Genomic DNA, 21,687 nt, shown 5'->3' with positions numbered 1-21,687 from the left:
AAATGCCTCCCAGCTGATTTAAAGTGCCCACAGCTAGGGTTTTGTTTCTACTGGTGGTGCACATTCACACATGCCTGGGTGCACCTAGAAAAATTTATCTTGCATATGGATGAGAAAGATTAGAGGGAACATTGTCCCCCAGCACTGTACGTCCTTTACATTAGGCCTTTCACCTCATCCAGGGATTGTAGAAGGGCTGTAGTTAGTGCTCCATGTCCCCTTGACCCGGCAAAGTGTTGCTCTCAGGCTGTTGACTGAAGCGAGGGAGGAGAATGGCCTGCAATGAAGGACTGTTGTGATCTCATTACCAGGGGCAGATGACCATTTTGCGGGGCCCTGGTCACCTTTGATGAACACAGTCAGGGACTGACAGTAGCACTTCAGGGAATCCACACCCAGGATCTTCTAAATAATGAATGGCCATTAACCCAGGCCATGCGGGTAGGTGTCCAAAGCAGAAGGTCGGTCCCCTACCTCCCAACATGGCTCCCCCAGGGTATCCTCTCTGAGCCCTCTGGCACTGAGACATCTCCACTTGCATTGGCGGTTCTTAATGAAAGGACTTTAGGGGCCTGTTCCAGGCTGGATGGAGACACACACATGCCATGTAGACACCCGCACGCAACCAATCACTCTTAGGAGTGGCCAGTCCTTAGCATCGGGCTGTTTCTCCAATGCTAGATCTCTGTCTACTTCTCAGTGACCACACCGCATGCAGCGGTACAACTGCCTGCAAAAGCATGGAACGGACCATCCCCACCTCTTCAAAGGGCTCTTCTGTAGAAGGTGCACAGCTAAGGAGCACGTGTTTAGGGAAGCAGTACAGTCAGGAAACCTGGGTTCTGTACCCAGCTGTAGAAGGGCAGGGTGGTCCAATGGTTGGAGCAGAAGGGAGCTGGGTGCCAATCCTCTTGGGTGTGCACTCTGGTGTCTGGAGCAGCAGCCAAACGACCAGGACTTCTGAGCTCCACGCCATGCTCTGAGAGAGCATGGTCCCGTGCCAATCTACAAAGAGATCAAGCTGGTTCTTATGTTACAGTTACCCACGTCGCTTTATGCTACAACCCAGTTATGCACAAAGAATTGTCCGGACCAGGGGCAAGCTGCCTAAAGTCATTTTATGCCTCCATAGCCAGGCCGAGGCCACGGAAGCTTCCACACCTCTTCTAAGGCTGTTCCTGCATAAGACCCTTTCTCCTTAATATTTCTCACCAGTGGCCCCTGCTTTAGAACCACTGCACCTCCTGGCCTGGCCAAGCAAACACAGGGGTCAGCACACCAGTTACCACCTGAGCCCTGTCTACACTAGAGCACCCCTGCCCTATCGCACCCACAGCGGTGGCCCGATGGTAAAACTGGAGAACACGCTCCCACAAGCCATCCGATTCTCCAGCCACCCCCCAGGGATGCAGAGCTGGAGCGGGGGACCCTGATCTCCTGCAGAGCTGCCGTCGGATGATAAATGCTTTCGATCGCTGCTGGCCCAGTTCAGAGCTGACCCGGAGGTGAAACGCCGCAGATCTTGTTACCCGCCCCCCCAGCCCTACAGCTCCTCCCGTGGATTGATATACGTGCGCTACGAAGCTCTGATAGCGGAGAGCCAGTGCTGTGGCTCGGGGCAGCTCTGTAGTCAGGAGAGCAACAAGGAGGATTTCTAATTCCTCCCCACCCCCACCTCCAGCCCTTCTCCAATAAATCTTTGCTCTGCCTGGCCTCTGCACCCACGTTTCGCCTGGTCAGAGGATCCGGCATGCTGCGAGCGCATCAATAATTCAAGCCTGCTGTCAGAGCGACCTGCATCCCATCTGATTTAGGGCCCTAGTCAAGTTAAAAGGAGTTAATGCAGCTAAGAGGCCTTTAAACAAGGCGCAAGGAGCAGAAGGAACTAATAAGAGCTCTGCATTCCTCCATGGCCAACGTGTTTCCATTAAGGCTGCCAGGACATTCTGCAGGCAGAGCAGGGACTGGGTTGATAATTATCACCGACGCAGGAGCAGGCAAAACCTGGTTTGTTTCAACCAGCCTGCTAACCCCTGGGCCTGTCCTGCCTTCCTCCCCCGGTCCCTGCCGCAGCCACGATGCCATGCGGCGAGAGTCGGCTTTGCATGCGAATGAAGGCAGATCCCACTGCTGCTTTGCCGTGACGCCCGGAGACAAGCAGCTATAAATAGCACACGCAGCACAAGGCTGCAGTCAGGGGAGGAGGGAGTGTTGCTCTTCTCAAAGGCAGTGGCCAAAGGGGGCTGGTAAACGAAGCCAGGCCGTGGCATCGGGCCACGGAACGTCCCCCCGATGAGGAAGCCCCAGTGCTTCAAAGCTCTGCTCAGAGGAACAGATCGGGACGGGGAGAGAGGGAGAAATCTTCTCTTCCTTCCTGCTCCTTTTCCTCTCTCCCCTACTTCAGCAGCAGCAGCAAAACTGAAGGCCATTGGGGCGGCAGCAGTTTTAATCCACCCATTTGCGACGTCCTCTTCCTTAAAATGGCCCTTTAAATTTTTTTAAGAAAACCTCAGAGGTTGGACACACACACAGAGGGTTTGGATCCTTTGGCTGCTGCATGAACCGCGTCAAGAATCCTGCCAATGTTAATTGTCCTCCATCCTCTCTGCTCCAAGCACGCCTGCACTACTCTATGGCCCGTTACCCCCAAAAAAAGTAGCAGGGATCCAAGCAGACGGGGATTCCCGGGTCTGGGTGGACAGACTGCCCGTGGCAAAGGGTGTCGTGTCCGAGATTTACAATCCTGGCTGCTTGGTGCCGTTCAGAAGTGCCGTCACCTCTCCGGGTTCCTTATTAACTCGTCCCCTCCCCGTTCCAACCGTACCCGACTCTCTCTTGTGTCCAAAGAACTTCTCACTGGGGCCGCAGCCACCGTCTTCCCCTGCGCCCCGCCACAAATGAAGGCGCGTACATCGCCTCCTCCCTCCCCCAGCGATCGTGACGGGGCTGATGACTCACGGGGCGATGCACGCACGAGGCTGTAATGTTTGTAAACCTAAAAAAGCCATGTGCAAGCAGGCAGCGTGATTCGGCCGGGAGCACCAGCTGCCAACTGCAGGAGGAGACGCCGTCTCCAGACAGGGAATGAAGGGGCCCTCCAAATGGGCTAAAAATAGGCACAAACCACCACTACATTTCCCCGCGTTTGCTCAGAGAGTCATGGGCTTGGGAAACCAGTGCAGGAGGAGCCAAGACGGGAGCAAAGAATTCCCTCTCAGCAAATTTCTTCTCTCCGCTCCAGGGAAAGCATTTAAAGGGGAAAAAGTCAGTGCCTCCCCTTTGTCAGATTAACGAAGACACGACAAGTTGCACCATCAGCCACAGCACGCTGACAAGCAGCAACCAGGGGCAGGGTTCAATGGATCTGCAGACCAGCGGTGCTGGTGATTAGGTTACAGATGCACCACGGCCCAGGTTCCCTTTGTGCTAGGAGCTGTACAAACAATGAACTTGCTGAGGTTGACAAACAGCAACTAGTCACCATTGTTGGACACGATTCCATTCACCATTCCACACTCATGCTCACAAGTCGAGGTACACTTAGTGCCCAAATTTTAAGCACATGCATGAAGAGTCCCGGCCTGGCCCATTTCAAACTGAAACAGCATCTCTGTCTTTCTCCACCTGTTGTCTCTTGTCAGTCAGCTCTTTATTTTGTGTTTGGACAGCACCTAGCATGAAGGGGCTTATTGCCCATGACTGTGGCTCCTAGGATCCATGGAGTACAAGCAATAAACAGCAACCTCTCGCTAGGGAGGTACATATACAATTGCCAGACTCAAAAATCAGAAGGGAGCATCACTATTATTCACTGGCACACCCGAGAGCCTGAGTCCAGGACAATCCCACCACGATCATGTCATTTGACCTGTTCTATAACTCACGCCGCAGAATTCCACCTGCATGTGGATCTTCCACTGTAGCAGCTCAGAGCCTAATAAACACAGACATCTCGCCCACTTCCCACCTATGCAAAATGCTGCCGTTTAGGGTGCCGCCCACTGAAAGACCCCTGAATGCGATGAACTGCGTAGAGCTGGCTGCAACTGAGATCCTGCGTAGATGCATCTGATTAAGTGGTTTGTACCCATGAAAGCTTATTCCCAAGTAAATCTGTTAGTCTCTAAGGTGCCACAGGACTCTGGGCTGGTTTTGCCGATACAGACTAACAAGGCTTCCCCTCTGGGACTTGCATAGAGCTTGGTTAATTGAAGGGCCAGGCGCAAGCTCATCCCTGCAAGACTGAATATGCCCACTGTGTTGCCTTCCCCCGCAATGCGTCCAGAACTCTGCACCTCTCAGAGCCAGACAAAAGGCCACTACATACAAACCATCAGATCCAATGCATGGGGCAGTCTCTTAGCTGTCGGTCTAAATAGGAGGCATCAAACTTTCTGAAAGACTTTGCAAACTCCACCGGACACGCCTGGCTTGTGCCATGTGACTGCAGAGAAGCACAGCGCCATGATCTGGGTTGATTTCTTGAAACAAGACCATTCTGGACTGACCCTGAGGGACCAGACTTGCTCCTAAACAAGTCAATGGCAAAACCCTCCAATGGGAGCCAGGGCACATACCAGTCCTTGCAGCCATCTGAATCACTTGATTCATAGTCTAGCTACATCCCCCTCCCCCCTCCCACATCTGTCCCCACTGAAGAAACCCACAGCTAGTTCTTCTCACGATTATTTATTAGTTGTTTGGAGCAGCACCCACAATCTCCTGGCTGCTCTCCAAACATCCAAGAAAGAGCGTTCCATAAGCTGAGCAGACCACAGTCTGCACGGACAACTGCACGTACTGGAGCAGGCACCTGAAAGCCAACAGGAAAAGCAGCGTAGTAATTGACTAGAAATGAGGGGACCCAAGATCCCACTCGTTATGACATCAGCAGCCTGGTCCCTGGGGAAAAGCCATCCAGACACTATTTCATACCTCGCATGCCGCGCTGACTGGAGCCATGAGACTGCAGCAGGCAATTAGAACTATTACGATCAAACGGTCTTTTTCTTTTTTCATGTGGCTGCTTTGGAAATTGAGATCGGCAAGCTGGGAAGTGTTCGCCGCTGCGAGTTCAGAGCGAAGCCACATTTTCAAAGGAACTACGACTACTACAGGGACCTCGCTGAATGGGTCTGCAGAAGGTACACTTTAAAAAAAACAACCCAGAACTGCCATGTTAGATTAAACAAGCAAAACTGCAGCACAATCTCTGCTCAAGACCGCATTCTGAATACCCGTTAGAAAGCCATGCTGACAACACCCCGAGAATCAATAGAGCCAATCTTCTTCCACACAGAACTGGCGTCTCCTACCCATCCTTCTTGGGAATGGGTGAAATGGGGGGAAAGACAATTTTTGAAAGATCCCTTCCTGGTTACAGCATTTCTGATGGAACCAGCTGATCCAATGTGCAGGAAACTTTTCTGCAGCAATGTCTGACTTGGCGGAGTGGGGGAGGGGTCTGTTCTACCATTCATTCCAGCATCAGTAGGGGATACAGCCATGCTGATTAGACTCCGACTTTCCCATATCCAGCCTCTTCACGTCAGATTTCATCCTGGCTTGTATCAGAGCAGAGTGAAAAAGCAGGGCTCTTCCCTAAGAACACGGCATCAGTCAAGTCTCTCCCAGCGAACTCCAAGAACAAACGAGACGAATGTCACAGACAGGGCTGCAGAAACGTTTGTAAGCTCTGGGAGCGAACTGAGGGCATGCAGAAGCAAGGGACCGGCAGGGCAGGGCAGCAGACTGAGTTCTGTGCAAATCGTCCCCTCGCTCCTCTCCTGAGGTGCCTTCGGCCTCACAAAAGGTACCAGTTGCAGCCCGATCCAGATCCTCAGCCCCCGTGTATATAGCTCTGCCCATGCCCTTCCATCCCCTCCCTTCTCAACTATTCTAGTCCCCAGCCACCCCATACAATTCTGCTAATGTAAACGCCCCCCAGTTCCAACCATTCCAGCCCTGGGCCCTCCATCCCAACCCGCCCCGCCCAGCACCCTGTTAGTCCAATGTGGCTCTCCCCTGAGCAAAGACTTACAGTGGCACTGAACTGTGCCAAACCATCAGGGGAGCTGGTTACCCTGGCTGAGCCCTAAAATCATTTCCACCTGTGGATCCGGTCTGGGTGCACACTTCCAGCAGGCAGTGCGGTGCCCCACACATCCACTGACCCACGGAAATCACAACAGGCAAAAGATCAATGCAAACCAACACAAAGAATAACTGGCTACAGGGTACCAGCTCTCGCACATCCAGGCACAGAGTGGAGAATATCAGAGGAGGAAAAAAATCATGGTCACACAAGCCCCTTTTGATTGGCGTTGGATGTCAAATATTACCCCGCCCAGGAATGTGTCTCAGTGCACAGAACTGAATCCTAGCCCATTGGGGGACCCCAGTACCATTGCCCAAGGACTGGTGATTGAGGAGGGAGCCTGTGTCCGGTTAAGGATTTGAATTTGTGGAGAGTAGAAGAGCTCCCCCCCCACACCTTTGCATCTCCAACCCCCTTAAGTCCTTTTGGGTATTTGCCTACTTTCCCATCTTCTGCAATCCCGCTGTTACAGTATCTGCCCCAGGTACCTGCCGGTTTGACATTTCACACCGAAAACAAAAGAAAGGAAGAGGTCAGGCAGCAAGCCAGGGCATTTTGTTTCCCACCCTTCCCCCTCTCAATGCAGGTGCCCCCTCTGGCCTGATCTTTCCCTAATTACCTGTGATAAGGAATCCACACTGGTGAGGAAACCAATACACAGCACCAGTGCTAATTAGGTGTTACCAGAGACTTAGCACTCCAGTCAGGGCTTCTTTGTTTACCAAGCTAGCATGACAACAGCTGCTCAACTTGGAGCCCTGATGCAACCCACTGGCTCACCAGGTGGGCAGGAGCCTGAACCTGCAAAGGGTGCATGTACTCAGCCAGGCCAGCCCCTCCGCCAGTGTAAACGGGCACAGCTCCCCTGACATCCACGCTCCTGTGGGATGGGATTTTCCAAAGCAACGTGAGTTAGGAGCTCGAGACCCACTCAAATATCAATGGGCCACAGGCTCCTCTCTCACTTAGACACCTTCAAAAATAAAAATCTCCCCCTCTGTTGGCAAGGATGCAGCACCTGATGTGTGCTCTGGATCAGGACCGGTGAGGACACAGTGGGAGGACTTGAGACCTTGTCTGCTAGGTCGCAGCTGACGGCAGCAAGCAGGTTACTGTCTGATCAGAAATTCCTCCTCCGGGCCCTGGGGACACCTTCCTTAAAACTGCAAAGTATCACTCCAGTAACCAGGCCAGGGGCAGCAGCACGTCCAGCCCCATGTCTCCTTTCTGCACAGAACCACACACTCAGCGTTACAAGCAGGAAAGCCGCCCTAGCCAGCGGCCTGGCTTCCAACAGCTCCGGGTACCTGCACCGATGGGATCTGCCTGAGGGCCAGACACAGATCTTGCGCTGATGTAACAAACTCTGGGTGGACTCCTCGTCGCTAGGCTCTCATTTACCTCAGTGCCACACGGCCACCAGCCCCGAAGAGCAACGGTTTACACGGACATCGGTGAGGACACAAGCTACAGGACACAGTAGGAACATGCTGGAAGCTCCGACTAAGTAACATTTCCTTACCCCCTCTTGACACCACAGTTGAAGGGGCCCTAGAAACACCCAGGCGCTACACATCCAGCTCCCCCTTGGCTCCTGGCAGAGGAGTGTGGCTGATACCAAGAAGGCAGCCACAATGGCTCACCCCAGCTGAGACTCTTGCCTGTCATTTCTAAAGCCATGCTTCCTAGCAGCAAGAGCTGTGGAGCATCTCCCCAGGGGAATGGTGGAAACCCCATCACTTGGGCACTGAAAAAAATAGCAGAGACACTGGAAAATACGTAGTGATGGAACCACATTGGCCGAGCTGCTGTAACGCTTCTCTTGAGGCACTACCTACGCTAATGAAAAGGGTTCTCCTGTTGGGGTGGATAACTCACCTCCCCACCAGACAGCGGCTAGGTCAATGGAAGAAGTTTGTCAACTCTTACAGAGTCTACACAGGGATGTGAGTTGATTTAATGCTCCCCACTCTCAGCTGTGGACTTTTTACCCCCTGGCCAGATGGAGTTGAACCAGCCTCATTTTCTAACATGGACCAAGCCTCAGTCCCTGCAAGGTAACACTCCTGAAACCGCTACGGAAATCAGCTCACTCACCCTCCCCTCCCTTTTCTTCTTAGCCTTCCTCTTCCCCAGGCTCATGTTCCTGGAGCATTAGAGTCGAGGCAAGCTCCAGCGCCGCGTTCCAAACTCTGTCCCCAGAGCAGCACGTGCGAGGAGCTGCTTCTGGGTAGATCTCCACCAGCGTAAAGGACAAGCTCTAAATCTAGAGTAACCCCACTGGTTTCAGCTGGATTGACATCAACGTAACACGGAGTGGAAACCGGCCTTAAACCTCAAATGGCAAACCCTCAGAACCCTTGTCTTCCCCCTCCACTTCGTAATTATGTTTTTCCCCAGAAGCTAAGAAACCAAGTTGTGGTTTTGGGTCACAGCAGCTCAGACAAACTCTCAGGGTCCATCCACCCTGGAGAGGTTGACAGCTGCTGTCATCATGGTTACATCAGGGTGATGTCATGCCTGCTTCAAAGTGGGGGAGTCTAATCTCTTTCATTGGCGGCACTGGCGCTGCGTCCGAGCTCTCAGCAGATCGAGGGGAGAGAGAGAAAAGGCTGCTGCTTTCCCATAAAGACAAGGGGTCAACAGGGATTTTTGCTTCTGCACCATGAGAGGAAAGGAGATACTAAAAGACACTAATTCCTCCGCGCCTCTCCCCCCCGCAAAAACATTACAGCTTAAAAAAACCCAGCAAATGCCTAGATGAGGAGACATCCGCAATTCAGGAGGAGTAAAGCTGGAGATGCCTGGGTCTTTAAACACCGCAGCACATCCTTTGCTCTCACTAGCGGTGGGCCAGTTCCCCACACACACACACACACACACACACACACACACACACACACACACACACACACACACACACACACACACACACACACACACACACACACACACACACACACACACACACACACACACACACACACACACACACACACACACACACACACACACACACACACACACACACACACACACACACACACACACACACCACCCACCACAGATTCTCTTCCATGCTTTGTCCTGCACCTATAAACAAGAAAAAAAGGTACCTCTGTCGCCAGCACTGGTTCCTGCGTCCCACCTTCTTTATTGTCCTTTACTTCCACCTGCAAGGGGAATTTTTTTAAAAAAAAGTCAAAATAAAATGCAGTTCAGGCCAAGCTGGTCCCGGCAACACTAGCTACCTCAGTCCCCCTGCTAGGGTGGGATCGCATGCAGAAAGGGGGCATGCTGTGTGCTATTTAAACACACATTATCCCGTCGAAAATCGCTATCCAATTCCCTCGGACTGGGGAAGGCAACACTTGCATTTAAAGGCCGTTGAAAAGAAAACACAAGGAAGAGCCTGTTTACCTTGTTCTGCTTTTAATTCTCTCTCTTCTCTTGGCTCACCAGCGATCTCCCACCCCCACACAAATATTCCCCCCCCCAGCCCTCGTCAGTTCCAGCGAGAATCCAGCACTACAAGGCAGCCATCTTGCTTCATTCTCCTTTAAGCTCGGTTACAGACACCCTGGTGCATTCAGGGGCTTTTTTTCTTTCTGCCAGACGCTAGAGTCATTATCATACCGCTGAGCTCCAGCTCGCTCCCCCCCCCACCCCCAAGAAACAAACACTGTGGACGTGATATGCATGCCCACTCCCCTGCCTGCCTCAGCGAGGGGGCGGGCAAGCCAATCCTCGCCGGCTTTGCCGTGTGTGTGCATATGCGCACGCGTGCGTGGGGAAAGGAGGAAGAGAGGGATGTGGTTTTTCTGCTAGCGACACTCGACCGTATCGACTTCTTTCAGGTCGCACGAAGCACCAGGGAGCTTTTTTGCTCCCTCCCCACCCGCGCTGGCTACACAAGACAGACAGGCAGCTGTCACCGATTTCTAAAGAGTCTGCCTTCGTTATCTGCCCTGGCAAGAGCGAGTGGGCACCTGCTTAAATCAGTTTTACACCTGGCTAACGCCACTGGAGTCACTCCTGATTTACACCGCTGTAAGGGAAACAAGAACCAGCAGGACAGGACAACCTAGTTCCATCTGAGTTCCTCCCAACAGCCAGAGGCAGTTTAAAGAGAAACTCCAGAAAAGCAATGAGCCTAATTCTGACTTCAGTCACACTAGTGCCGGGCTCTGATTCTGTCCTCACACAGAGTTACTCCAGATTTACAGCAGCACAATCAGGGTGTGTCTAAACTACATGGCTTCAATGGAGCCATGTAGATGAGGCTGATCGGCATAGGGAAATGAAGCTGCAATTTAAATAATCGCAGCTTCATTTACATTTAAATGGCTGCCGTGCTCTGCCGACCAGCTGATTATCAGCTGTTTGTCGGAAGATGGGGAGGTCTGGACGCGCCGCAGTCAAGAAGGAAGCCTTTGTCGACCGGCGCAGGTATGCCTCGTGAAACCAGGTTTACCTGCGCCCATCGTCAAAGACTTCTTTGTCGACCACGGCGAATCCAGACTGCCCAGATCTGCCGACAAACAGCTGATCATCAGCTGGTCGGCAGAGCGCGGCAGCCATTTAAATTTAAATGAAGCCGCGATTATTTAAATCGCAGCTTCATTTCCCTCTGCCGATCAGCCTCATCTACATGGCTCCGTCGACAGAGCCATGTAGTTTAGACACACCCTCATTGTCCCCAGCTCTTCTCTATGTCCATCCCAGCAGCAGCCCTACCGCACTTTACAACAGACCCCATTTTACAGGAGCTGGCCTGCTCCCACCTCAGCCCCCCACCAGCCTCAAAAGCACACGGCATGCATAGCAATGGCTCCACGCACTACCCCTCATCCAGTGCAGTGCCTTGTCCAAAGCCACCAGCAGGCCAGGGCAGAGCTGTGATTAAAAGCCACGTCTCTCAAGTCCAAGTCCAACATTCTAACCACCGGGCAACAAGACAGCATCTGCCTCTAGGTCACCAAGAGCAGAGGTTAGAAGGCCTGATCCAGACCTCTCTCTCAAACAAGATATCATCCCGCCCAGCAGAGTGACTGTGGATTTACCCTTGTGCCATCGAGGTGAGAGTTTGTGCCCACAGTTATCTAGGCATTCACACCTGTCTCCGTGTGGTGTATAAACGCCCACAGTGTTTGGCCCTTCTGTCTAGCCATCACCACCCTCAACACATCCCAGTTCCCTTTGTGTTGCACTTTTTAACTGTGTTGGGGGAGGGAATGAAAAGGTTTTATTGACTGGTTTCCAGAGTGCTGGGAATTTCCACATGAAAATGACAGGTTCCCATGCCCTGAGCGGGAGTAGGACCCAGTGAGCACATGCCCTGGAAGCAGGAGCATCTGTGTTATAAACCCTGCTCGGAACTAGCTACACTTATTTATTTACGTATCATGAGGCCTCGGAGCCCCAGTCATATGCTAGAACCACACTTTCCTCAATGCTGTACAAATGGGCTTGATCTTTGGACAATCTTGCTTCATTTCTCTGCACCCTTCACTTCCCCACAGGCTCCTTGGCATGGGAGGACACAATTGTTATCAGTAAAATGCTGGGTAAACATCTATTCCCTCGCATACACATACCAATGGCAAATATTTCCATCCATAATCCAAACGTTCAAGCCAGGCAAAGGAAGACGACGGCTGCTTGAGGACTCCGTTTGACTTCAGGCTCTTTGCTATGTGCATTCTGACACGGGATGCTGACAAAGGCTACGTCTACATTGGCAAGATTTTGCGCAAATACTCTTTAACGCAAGAGTTTTTGCGTTAGAGTATTTGCGCAAGAGAGTGTCTACACTGGCATATGCTTTTGTGCAAGAGATGTGCTTTTGCACAAAAGCATCCGTGCCAGTGTAGACGCTCTCTTGCGCAAGAAAGCTCTGATGGCCATTTTAGCCATCGGGCTTTCTTGCACACGAAATTCATGTTGCTTGTCTACACTGGCCTCTTGCGCAAGAACACTTGCACAAGAAGGCTTATTCCTGAGCGGGAGCGTCATAGTTCTTGCACAAGAAGCCCTGATTTCTTACATTAGAACATCAGTGTTCTTGTGCAAGAACTCGCGGCCAGTGTAGACAGGCAGCAAGTTTTTGCGCGCAAAATCTTGCCGATTTAGACACAGCCCCAGTGTCTCAAGTATTATGCAGCTTTAATTTTTTGAATCTCAACCTCCAATGCCATTACACGGTTTGAGTCTCCCCTGTAACTTCCCATGAGCACGTATGTGCAAGTAGCTAAACATTTAAAAAATGCTTAAACTTGTCATTTTAAGCCGCTGGAAAAATACTGATAATTGAAGAAAATGCTTTCACATACACATTGATACCATCATCAAAATGATGGAAAATAAGACAAATGGAATTCTGCCCAACTACATACCAACTTCCCCCAGACTTTGCATCTGCAGACCTCCACGGTGGAGCAGTATCATTGCTCCCACTTTACAGATGTGGGAAACTGAGGCACGGAGCCAGGAAGCGACTTGCACAAGGTCACACAATAAATCAGTACCTGAGCCAGGATTAGTACCTTGATTGTCAGCCCACTGCTCTATCCACTAGGCTACGCTGCCTCTCACCAAGGCAGCTGTAGATACAAATGACTACAGACTCCATCCAGACCCCCCCTTCCTCCAGACAGAGAAGCAGAACAGAAGACTGGGGGGGAGGAGCAGTCTCTGCGCTCAATGACTTTATCCCCAGGACGTCTCCCTCCATGTACACTGCCTTGTGCCCTCTCTGTAGTTAGGAAGTTCACCCTCTTTACCAGGTTACGGAAATGACTTTTACCCATCAGACATATTAGCACCTTCACATACATGTCAGCCCGGCTCTGCACACTCACTAAGAGTCATGTTTGCTAATGGCCAGATGCCCCTAATGCTCTGGAGTTGCCTTCAGGCTACCTGAAGAGCCTTGTACATGCAAAGTGCTGGGTGGCTAAGTGTCTAGCATCCCCCACCTCCCTGCCTCGGGCCTCCAGGACTTTCAAAGCAGCCCCCACCCTCACTGAATAATTCCGTTTGCTCTGGCGGTGGAGGTCTGTGTTGCCGGTGGTTGCCAGGTCAGGTCTGGCTGATGAGAGAGCAGCAGGGAGGTGGGCCACTACAAAAAGGATGTGGGCGCATTGGAGAGGGTCCAGCGGAGGACAACCAAAATGATTAGGGGGCTGGAGCATATGACCTACGAGGAGAGGCTGAGGGAATTGGGTCTGTTTAGTCTGCAGAAGCGAAGAGTGAGGGGGGATTTGAGAGCAGCCTTCAACTTCCTGAAGGGGGTTCCAAAGAGGCTGGCGAGAGGCTGTTCTCAGTGGTGACAGATGCAGGACAAGGAGCAATGGTCTCAAGTTGTGGTGGGAGAGGTCCAGGTTGGATATTAGGAAAAACTATTTAACTAGGAGGGTGGTGAAGCACTGGGATGGGTTCCCTAGGGAAGTAGTGGAGTCTCCATCCCTAGAGGTGTTTAAGTCTCGGCTTGACAAAGCCCTGGCCGGGTTGATTTAGTTGGGATTGGTCCTGCCTAGAGCAGGGGGCTGGACTTGACCTTCTGAGGTCTCTTCCAGTTCTATGATTCTATAATTCTGTTCCAGAGCCTCTGAAGCTGCTGCAGGGAAGTGGATTTACCCTTCCCAGACAAGAGGCCTGGGGATGACTGAGGAGTTCACCAACTCCCACTCTGGGCTCCATAGCTGCTTTGCATCCTCCAGCCAGTCAAGACATTTCTCTCTTTAAGACGGTGTCATCTACTCTCAGTCCCCCGTATCCCACGTCCTGGTGGAAAATGCCCCCCCCCCCCATCTGCTATCTAGGAAAATTCTCCCCCCACTGTGCCCTTAGGGGACTTCCTAAAAGCTCCTGATCATGACCTACCTTACAGATACCAACAAAATTCCGGGGGAGCCCCTGCCGTGTCTCCACCAGTGGGATTCCAACCACGGCCACTTTGGAGGGGACTGGAGGCTTGCTGGAATGCTAGATGGGGCCAAAACAAAACAGCCCTCAATAGCAAGGACATTTGGGCCAGGAACCTTGAGCTCAAACTCAAGTTAAGGGAGTGACTGGAGGTGAATTTGCCCAGTGGATCCTTCTAGCCGCAGCGCCACTGCTGCAAATGGGAACCGACACACCTGAAGGGTCAGTGCAACGCAGATATTCAGGTTCCCACAGGAGCCCCTCTACACCCCTGCGAGGTGGGAAAGTCCACCCAAGCCCCAAATATCTCCTCTGTAGTTAAACAGCCCCTTAACCCGAGCCGCATGAGCCGAAGTCAGCTGACTCCAGCCTGGCTCAGGTGCCTAATGGCAGCGTAGACACAGCCTAAGGGGCCAATCCCAGTAACTGTCCCTGGGGGGGCCTTTGCCGACTGCTCTGGCTGATACCGAGGATAGCAGGGTGTTGAGGTTTTCTAATAACACACTTCCGGAGCTGATAGGCTCCTAGAATGACATGAATATTGGTTGTGTGTGTTCATGAGATGGGGAGATGGTTTCTCACACACACCCACACACCGCTTCATAGGCATTTTATGCTCATAAAAATTGACAAGATGAATAGTCCTGGAGACGAGGTCCTTCCTGCACATTAACCAGACTGGTTCTGCCCAGGCAGTCAGCTGGAGAGGAGAGATTCTCGCAGCCTGGCCAGCTGACAAGCCTCACTCCTGACCCAGAGATCACAAACAGAGTTTTGCGACCAGCGCTCGGACTTAGTCCTGGGGCTCTTGGAGAAACTTGACCCGCCACATTCATTTCATGCAGGCCTCTGACGGGAAGAAATTCCTCTCGCTATCCAGCCCAGCTGGCTCCAAACTACTGATCAATTCTGTCAAACTCTGACAAGTTCTGGGGGCCACATTTTTAAAAGGAAGTTGGGAAACTGGAGAGAGCGCAGAGATGCACTGATGGCTGCGGAACATGTCCTTCCGTGGGAAACTCAAGCTATGTCTACACAGCAGCGTTATTCCGAAATAATGTCGAGTTGGAGGACTCCGACTCCTGTAACCCTCATTTCATGAGGAGTAAGGGAAGTCGAAGGAAAAGTGTTCTTCCTTCAACTTCCTGCTGTGTAGATAGTGCCAAAAGCCGAGTTAAGCTATTTCGACTTCAGCTACGCAACTGACTTAGCTGAAGTTATGTATCTCAATTCAACGTTTGCCCTGCAATGGAGATGTGCCCTCAAAGAGCCCTATCTGTTCACCTTATAAAAAAGATCAAAAGGAGGAACTAGTTGAGAACTTGAAAGTGGAAGACAGTATAGGGGACAGTGATCACGAAATAATAGAGTTCATGATCTTAAGGAAAGGTAGAAGGGAGACCAGCACAATTGAGGTAATGGATTTCAGGAAGGCAGATTTTGATAAGCTCAGAGAACTTGTAGGTAAGGTCCCATGGGAAGCAAGACTGAAGGGAAAAACAACTGAGGAGAGTTGGAAGTATTTCAAAGGGACGTTGTTAAGGGCCCAAAAGCAAACAATTCCGCTGTGTAGGAAAGACAGAAAATATGGCAAAAGACCAGCTTGGCTTAACAAGGAGATCTTGCATGATCTCAAAATAAAAAAGGAGTCTCATAAAAAATGGAAATTAGGACAAATAACAAAGGATGAATATAGGCAAGCAACACGGGAATGCAGGGGCAAGATTAGAAAGGCAAAGGCACAAAATGAGATCAAATTAGCTACAGGCATAAAGGGAAACAAGAAGACCTTTTATAAATACATTAAAAGCAAGAGGAAGACCAAGGACAGGGTAGGCCCACTGCTTAGTGAGGAGGGAGAAGCAGTAACAGGAAACTTGGAAATGGCGGAGATGCTCAATGACTTCTTTGTTTCGGTCTTCACCGAGAAGTCTGGAGGTGTGCCTAACGTAGTGAATACAAGCAGAGAGAGGGTAAGTTTAGAAGATAGGATACACAAAGAACAAGTTAAAAATCACTTAGGAAAGTTAGATGTCAGCAAGTCACCAGGTCCTGATGAAATGCATCCCAGGATACTCAAGGAGCTGATAGAGGAGGTATCTGAGCCTTTAGCTATGATCTTTGAAAAATCATGGCAGACAGGGGAGATTCCAGAAGACTGGAAAAGGGCAAATATTGTGCCCATCTATAAAAAGGGGAATAAGAACAACCCAGGAAATTATAGACCGGTCAGTTTAACGTCTGTCCCAGGGAAGATAATGGAGCAGGTAATTAAGGAAATCATATGCAAACACTTGGAAGGTAATAAAGTGATAGGGAATAGCCAGCATGGGTTTGTGAAGAACAAGTCATGCCAAACTAATCTGATAGCTTTCTTTGATAAGATAACGAGCCTTGTGGATAAGGGAGAAGCGGTGGATGTCATATACCTAGACTTTAGTAAGGCATTTGATACGGTCTCGCATGATATTCTTATTGATAAACTAGGCAAATATAACTTAGATAGGGCCACGATAAGGTGGGTGCATAATTGGCTGGATAACCGTAGTCAGAGAGTGGTTGTTAACGGTTCTAAATCCTGCTGGAAAGGGATAACAAGTGGAGTTCCTCAAGGGTCTGTTTTGGGACCCATACTGTTCAATATCTTCATCAATGATGTAGATATTGGGATAGAGAGTACGCTTATTAAGTTTGCAGATGATACCAAACTGGGTGGGGTTGCGACTTCTTTGGAGGATAGGGACATAATTCAGAATGACCTTAGCAAGTTAGAGAAATGGTCGGAGGTAAACAGGATGAGGTTTAATAGAGAGAAATGCAAAGTGCTCCACTTAGGAAGGAACAATCAGTTCCATACATACAAGATGGGAAGCGACTGTCTAGGAAGGAGCATGGCGGAAAGGGATCTAGGGGTCATAGTGGACCACAAGTTGAATATGAGTCAACAGTGTGATGCTGTTGCAAAAAAAGCAAATATGATTCTAGGTTGTATTAACAGGTGTGTTGTAAGCAAAACTCGTGAAGTCATTCTGCCGCTCTACTCTGCACTAGTTAGGCCTCAGCTGGAGTACTGTGTCCAGTTCTGGGCGCCACATTTCAAGAAAGATGTGGAGAAATTGGAAAGGGTACAGAGAAGAGCGACAAGAATGATTAAAGGTTTAGAGAACATGACCTATGAAGCCAGGCTTCATGAACTGGGCTTGTTTAGTTAGGAAAAAAGAAGATTAAGGGGGGACATGATAGCGGCTTTCAAATATCTAAAAGGGTGTCACAAGGAGGAAGGAGAAAATTTGTTCCTCTTGGTTTCTGAGGACAGGACAAGGAGTAATGGGCTTAAAGTGCAGCAGGGGAGGTTTAGATTGGACATTAGGAAAAAATTCCTAACTGTCAGGGTGGTCAAATATTGGAATAAATTGCCAAGGGAGGTGGTGGAATCTCCCTCTCTGGAGATATTTAAGAACAGGTTAGATAGACATCTGTCAGGGATGGTGTAGACGGAGCTTGATCCTGCCTTGAGGGCAGGGGGCTGGACTCGATGACCTCTCGAGGTCCCTTCCAGTCCTATGATTCTATGATTCTATGATTCTATGTGGTGTAAAAAGTACCTTAGTGGACAAAAAAAAATAATTAGATGTTAAAGGCCTCTAATCCAGAAGAGAAAGGCAGAACGAGCAGCAAAGACCAGAACATGAAGCCAGACAAATTCAAATTAGATATGAGGCACAATTTTTAACAGAGCAGGCGATTAACCAGTAGAACACTCTACCTACGGAAGTGGTGGGTTTTCCAGCTCAACCCTGGGTGCCTTAGACAAGCAAAAGTTATTGGGCTCGGCAGAGCAGTAACTGGGGGAAATTCAGAGGCCAGTCTCATTTATGAGGCCCGAATGGAGGATCTAAGGTAGCTGTTCTCAAACAGGGGTACACATATGCCTGGGGGTACACAGAGGTCTTCCAGGACGTACATCAAAGGTAGACTATTTATCTACCCTTACAAAACAGGTTAGTGACATCAGTACAAACTCAATACCGGCAAGGACTCGTTTATCCTGCTGTATATACTACACATTGAAATGTGACAGAGGGGTAGCCATGTTGGTCTGTAACTTTAAAAACAGCGAGCAATCCCACGGCACCTTAGAGTAGGGATGTTAAAAATGCCTTTAATTAAGTAACAGTGTAATTGCTGAAAATGTCAGCGGTTACACGTGGGGCAGCAATTGGCTCCCTGGGCGTCGATGAGTGCGGGGAGCCAGATTTTAAGCCAGCTCCCCACACATACCGGTAGCCCGCGTGTAACCACGAAGGTCACCTGATGAGCCCAGGCTGATCGGTTAACTGCGCACATGCTTACACTTTCACATCCCTGCCTTAGAGCCTAACAAACAGATTAGGTCATAAGCTTTTGTGGGTCAAACCCACTTCATCAGATGAGTAGACGTGGGTTTGACCTACGAAAGCTCATGACCTGATCTGTGTATTAGTCTCAAAGGTGCCTCAGGACTGCGCGTTGTACTGAAACACGAGCACGTTTATATTCCAATTGATTTATTTTATAACCATCTGGTAAAAATGAGAAAGCGAGCAATTTTTCAAAAAGAGCGTGCTGCGACACTCTTGATGTCCAAATGCGTAAGCAAGTGGTTCTAAGTGAGGTGAAACCTGGCGCTAGGCGAGACAAATCAGACTCCTGAAAGGGGGACGGTAATCTGGAAAAGCGGAGACCTACTGATCTAATGGTGCGTTGCAGGCTTAACCTACAAACATCTGATGAGTGCTGAAAGGCTCTGTAAGCCCTTCATTAATCGCCCTGAAATGTCCAGTACAGTTTGCCAGCAACATTTGTGAATATCAGTGTGCAGAAAACCTGCTTTACCTTCAGTGCAACCAATAGAAACGATACATTTCTGGAGCATAATTTTACAGTGAGCTAATACCTCTGGTGCTTCCTCTGTTCAAGAGGCTCTGAGCCTTGAGAGAACACACAGCTGTTTCTGAAACAGAGGGAATTTTCCAAGGTGAACAGGGAAGTTGAAAATGGATGAAGTAGAGACTTTACCCTTCACTTCTGTCCCGTAGCTAATACGACAGCAGGCCATGAACCGGGAGATCAGAGACCACAGAACAGTCTCAAAGCACTCGAGAAACACTCGCTCCGCTTTGCTCCAGACCTCACACAGGAGGCGGTCAGTCCATTTTGCAGATGAGCAAACTGATGCACAGAGAAGTGACTTTGCCTTAGTCAGCAAGTGAGCAACAATGCTGGAGACAGACGACACCACTCCAGAGGCAGGCCTAGACTCCAGGAGTCCTGACGCAGTCACCTGCTCAAAGCACTAAAGCGTGCACGTGGGTGGCTACTTGTGGCTGATAACTGGAGCCTTGTGAAGTGTGCTGGCAAGCTGAAAGGTCAGCCACCCACAGGACTGTATTTGTTCCCTGCACTGGTTTCATCGAGAGTGTTTTCTAGGATCTAGCATAGGGCAGCTGCAAGGCTGGACTCCTGGGTACTAGTCTCAGTTCTAGGATGGTTAGAGTAGCGAGACCCCAAAGTCCTGACCTTGTCCCACTCCTGCCCCCCACTGTAACCTCTCCTATCCATTCCCTCCTAGGCCCAGGAGCAGAATCCAGGACTCCTACATCCTAGCCCTCTGCTCTAACCTGCAGACACGCTTCCCTCCCAGAGTTGGGGATGCAGGCCAGGGAGGGAAGAGGATCTAGTACTAACCTTCGGAGCCGCTCCCTGCCTCCGGTGCCCAGAGCAAAAGGGGAGGCAGCACTCCCTGTCCGCAGTTTACTACTCCAGCCGACCAGGATGACCGGGAACAGAGCAAAGGGGTGTTGCTCTCAGGCCCGGCCTGAAGCACAGAAGTCTTTGACCAGGCCCGACCCAAGGCTCCTGCAAAGGGAGGTCAGAGATACTCACCACGGGTCTGGTAAAGGGCTGCCAAGAATGAAAGACTCTGTACAAGTGTGATGCAGCAGCAGTGTGAAGCCACGAGCATGCCAGCGAGAGGTCAGCTGGCCTGGGCACCAGGCAGCTCCAGCTCACACGTGGCACGTGCATGGCCACTCGAAAACCAGGAAAGGGCACTGAGCAAGCACGGGGATTTCTTCTGTCACTGGGTGGTGGAGTGGGTGGGGCTCTCTGCTTCACCTGCCCCCCAGGCGCTCTGCAGCTGAATGTGAATAAGGCCCTGGGAAAAGGGATCCCCCCCAAACCACCCTCTCCTTTTTAGTCACCTCCAGGGTCCCCATCGTCAGTTACAAAAAAAAAGCACTGCTGGGAAGTAAGAAAAAAGTTGCTGGTACTCTGGGGCAAAGTTACTGAGCAAAAAAAACAAATAAAAAACTGCACGTCCCAAGCAAGCTTCTGCCAGGAGCCAAGCCACCCAGGAAAACAGGTGCCAGTACACACGGGGGAAATGCCATTCCTTTTCTGTATTGGGAAAATAGGGGACGGTACGCCGTTCTGGGCCATACTGTCACAAAAAAAGCACAGCTTCCCATCATGCACCAACACAGCCAGTCAGTGACGGCACTCAGAGCGGGCTTTTCAATCGTCCTTCCCAGAGAGAGAGGCCAGCTTGGTCTGAGAACCAGGCAGGGGCAGCCCGTCCATACAGGCGAATTAGGCAATCGCCTAGGGCGCCAAGTTAAATGGGGCACCAAATGGTGGCGCCATAGCATTGAGGGGTTTGGAAGTGGGGGCGCCGATTGCATGGTTCGCCTAGGGCGCCAGTTGCTGGCAGCTAGTCTAGGGCTGCCCCTGGAATCAGGAAACCAGGGGCTCAGACCTGCTAGGCAAGTCATTGAGGCTTGGCTGGCACTGTTCCCTTGCGTCGGAGTAAGTACATCGCTTAGGGACGTCGTTACCCACGCCTGACCCCCAGCGCATCTTGGGGTGGTGGAGTGCCTGTGCCAATGGGGGAAGCTCTCCTGTAGTGTCTTCGCGAAGCACTTCAGCTGCACAGCCCTGATCTTGGCAGGGAACCCCACCTGAAACTGAGCAGCGAAGGAAGATTCACTCTCACTTCCAGAAGGGACATGGAAAGATACATTGTACACCACACGGCGCACCATTCACTGCCCCTGCATGCAAGTCAGAGGATCGCAGTTCCTCCCCCAGCTTGGCCATTGATTTGTGGCAGAGGTCGCCTCCCTCTCCCCAGACTTCAGTTCCCTCATCTGTAGATGGAAGCAATCGCACACTGACTCATCTGTGTAAAGCTCTCAGAGAGGCCTGGATCAAAAGAAATCGTCAGTGCTCAGTGCTATTAGTCTCACACACCTTCAGACACGGACGGGGATTGAATTCAGGCAAGGGCTTGGTGAAACTTTCATCACGCCACCCCCAAAAACCACACAAAATGTTTGTAGGTGTCACTACAGATGGAGAGCTTAGCCCAAGGCTGGCCAGGAACCCAGGGAGGGTCCATGCTTGGAGATCAAAACCACACGGGGACTCATGGGGTTTTCACGACAAGCTGTTTCTGCAGTATTTGGACCGGAGCTTTGGCGGGCGGATGAAAAGCTGACAGGCTGAGTCAAGCACAGATCCAAACCACCAGATTACCCACAGACGGCCTCCAAACAAGAGCCTGCAAGTGTGATTGTGAATCTCCACCAAAGCTCTGGGAAGTCCAGATCCAAGATATTGGTTCA

General features: G+C 50.8%; 1 protein-coding gene across 9 annotated transcripts in view; it reads right to left on the bottom strand.

Annotated features, from left to right (window-relative positions):
* Positions 1–21,687, bottom strand: part of TET3 (tet methylcytosine dioxygenase 3) — a 163,695-nt gene that overhangs the window by 109,813 nt on the left and 32,195 nt on the right. For 7 of the 9 annotated variants that reach the window (XM_089773819.1, XM_075910902.2, XM_089773821.1 and 4 more), the window contains one exon: positions 9,214–9,270. The exons of 1 other annotated variant lie outside the window; for it this stretch is intronic. In XM_089773819.1, coding sequence (XP_089629945.1) covers positions 9,214–9,270 — 57 coding nt within the window. Of the gene's footprint in view, positions 1–9,213; positions 9,271–9,517; positions 9,858–21,687 lie in introns of those variants that run through there. One more of the 9 variants, XM_075910910.2, reaches the window with a different exon arrangement.

This window comes from Pelodiscus sinensis, chromosome 28 (genome assembly GCF_052426305.1).
Source record: "Pelodiscus sinensis isolate ZL-2025 chromosome 28, ASM5242630v1, whole genome shotgun sequence".
Taxonomy (NCBI): Eukaryota; Metazoa; Chordata; order Testudines; family Trionychidae; genus Pelodiscus; species Pelodiscus sinensis.
Note: the sequence above shows the minus strand (reverse complement) of the source record. Positions and strands in the feature narration are given on the sequence as shown.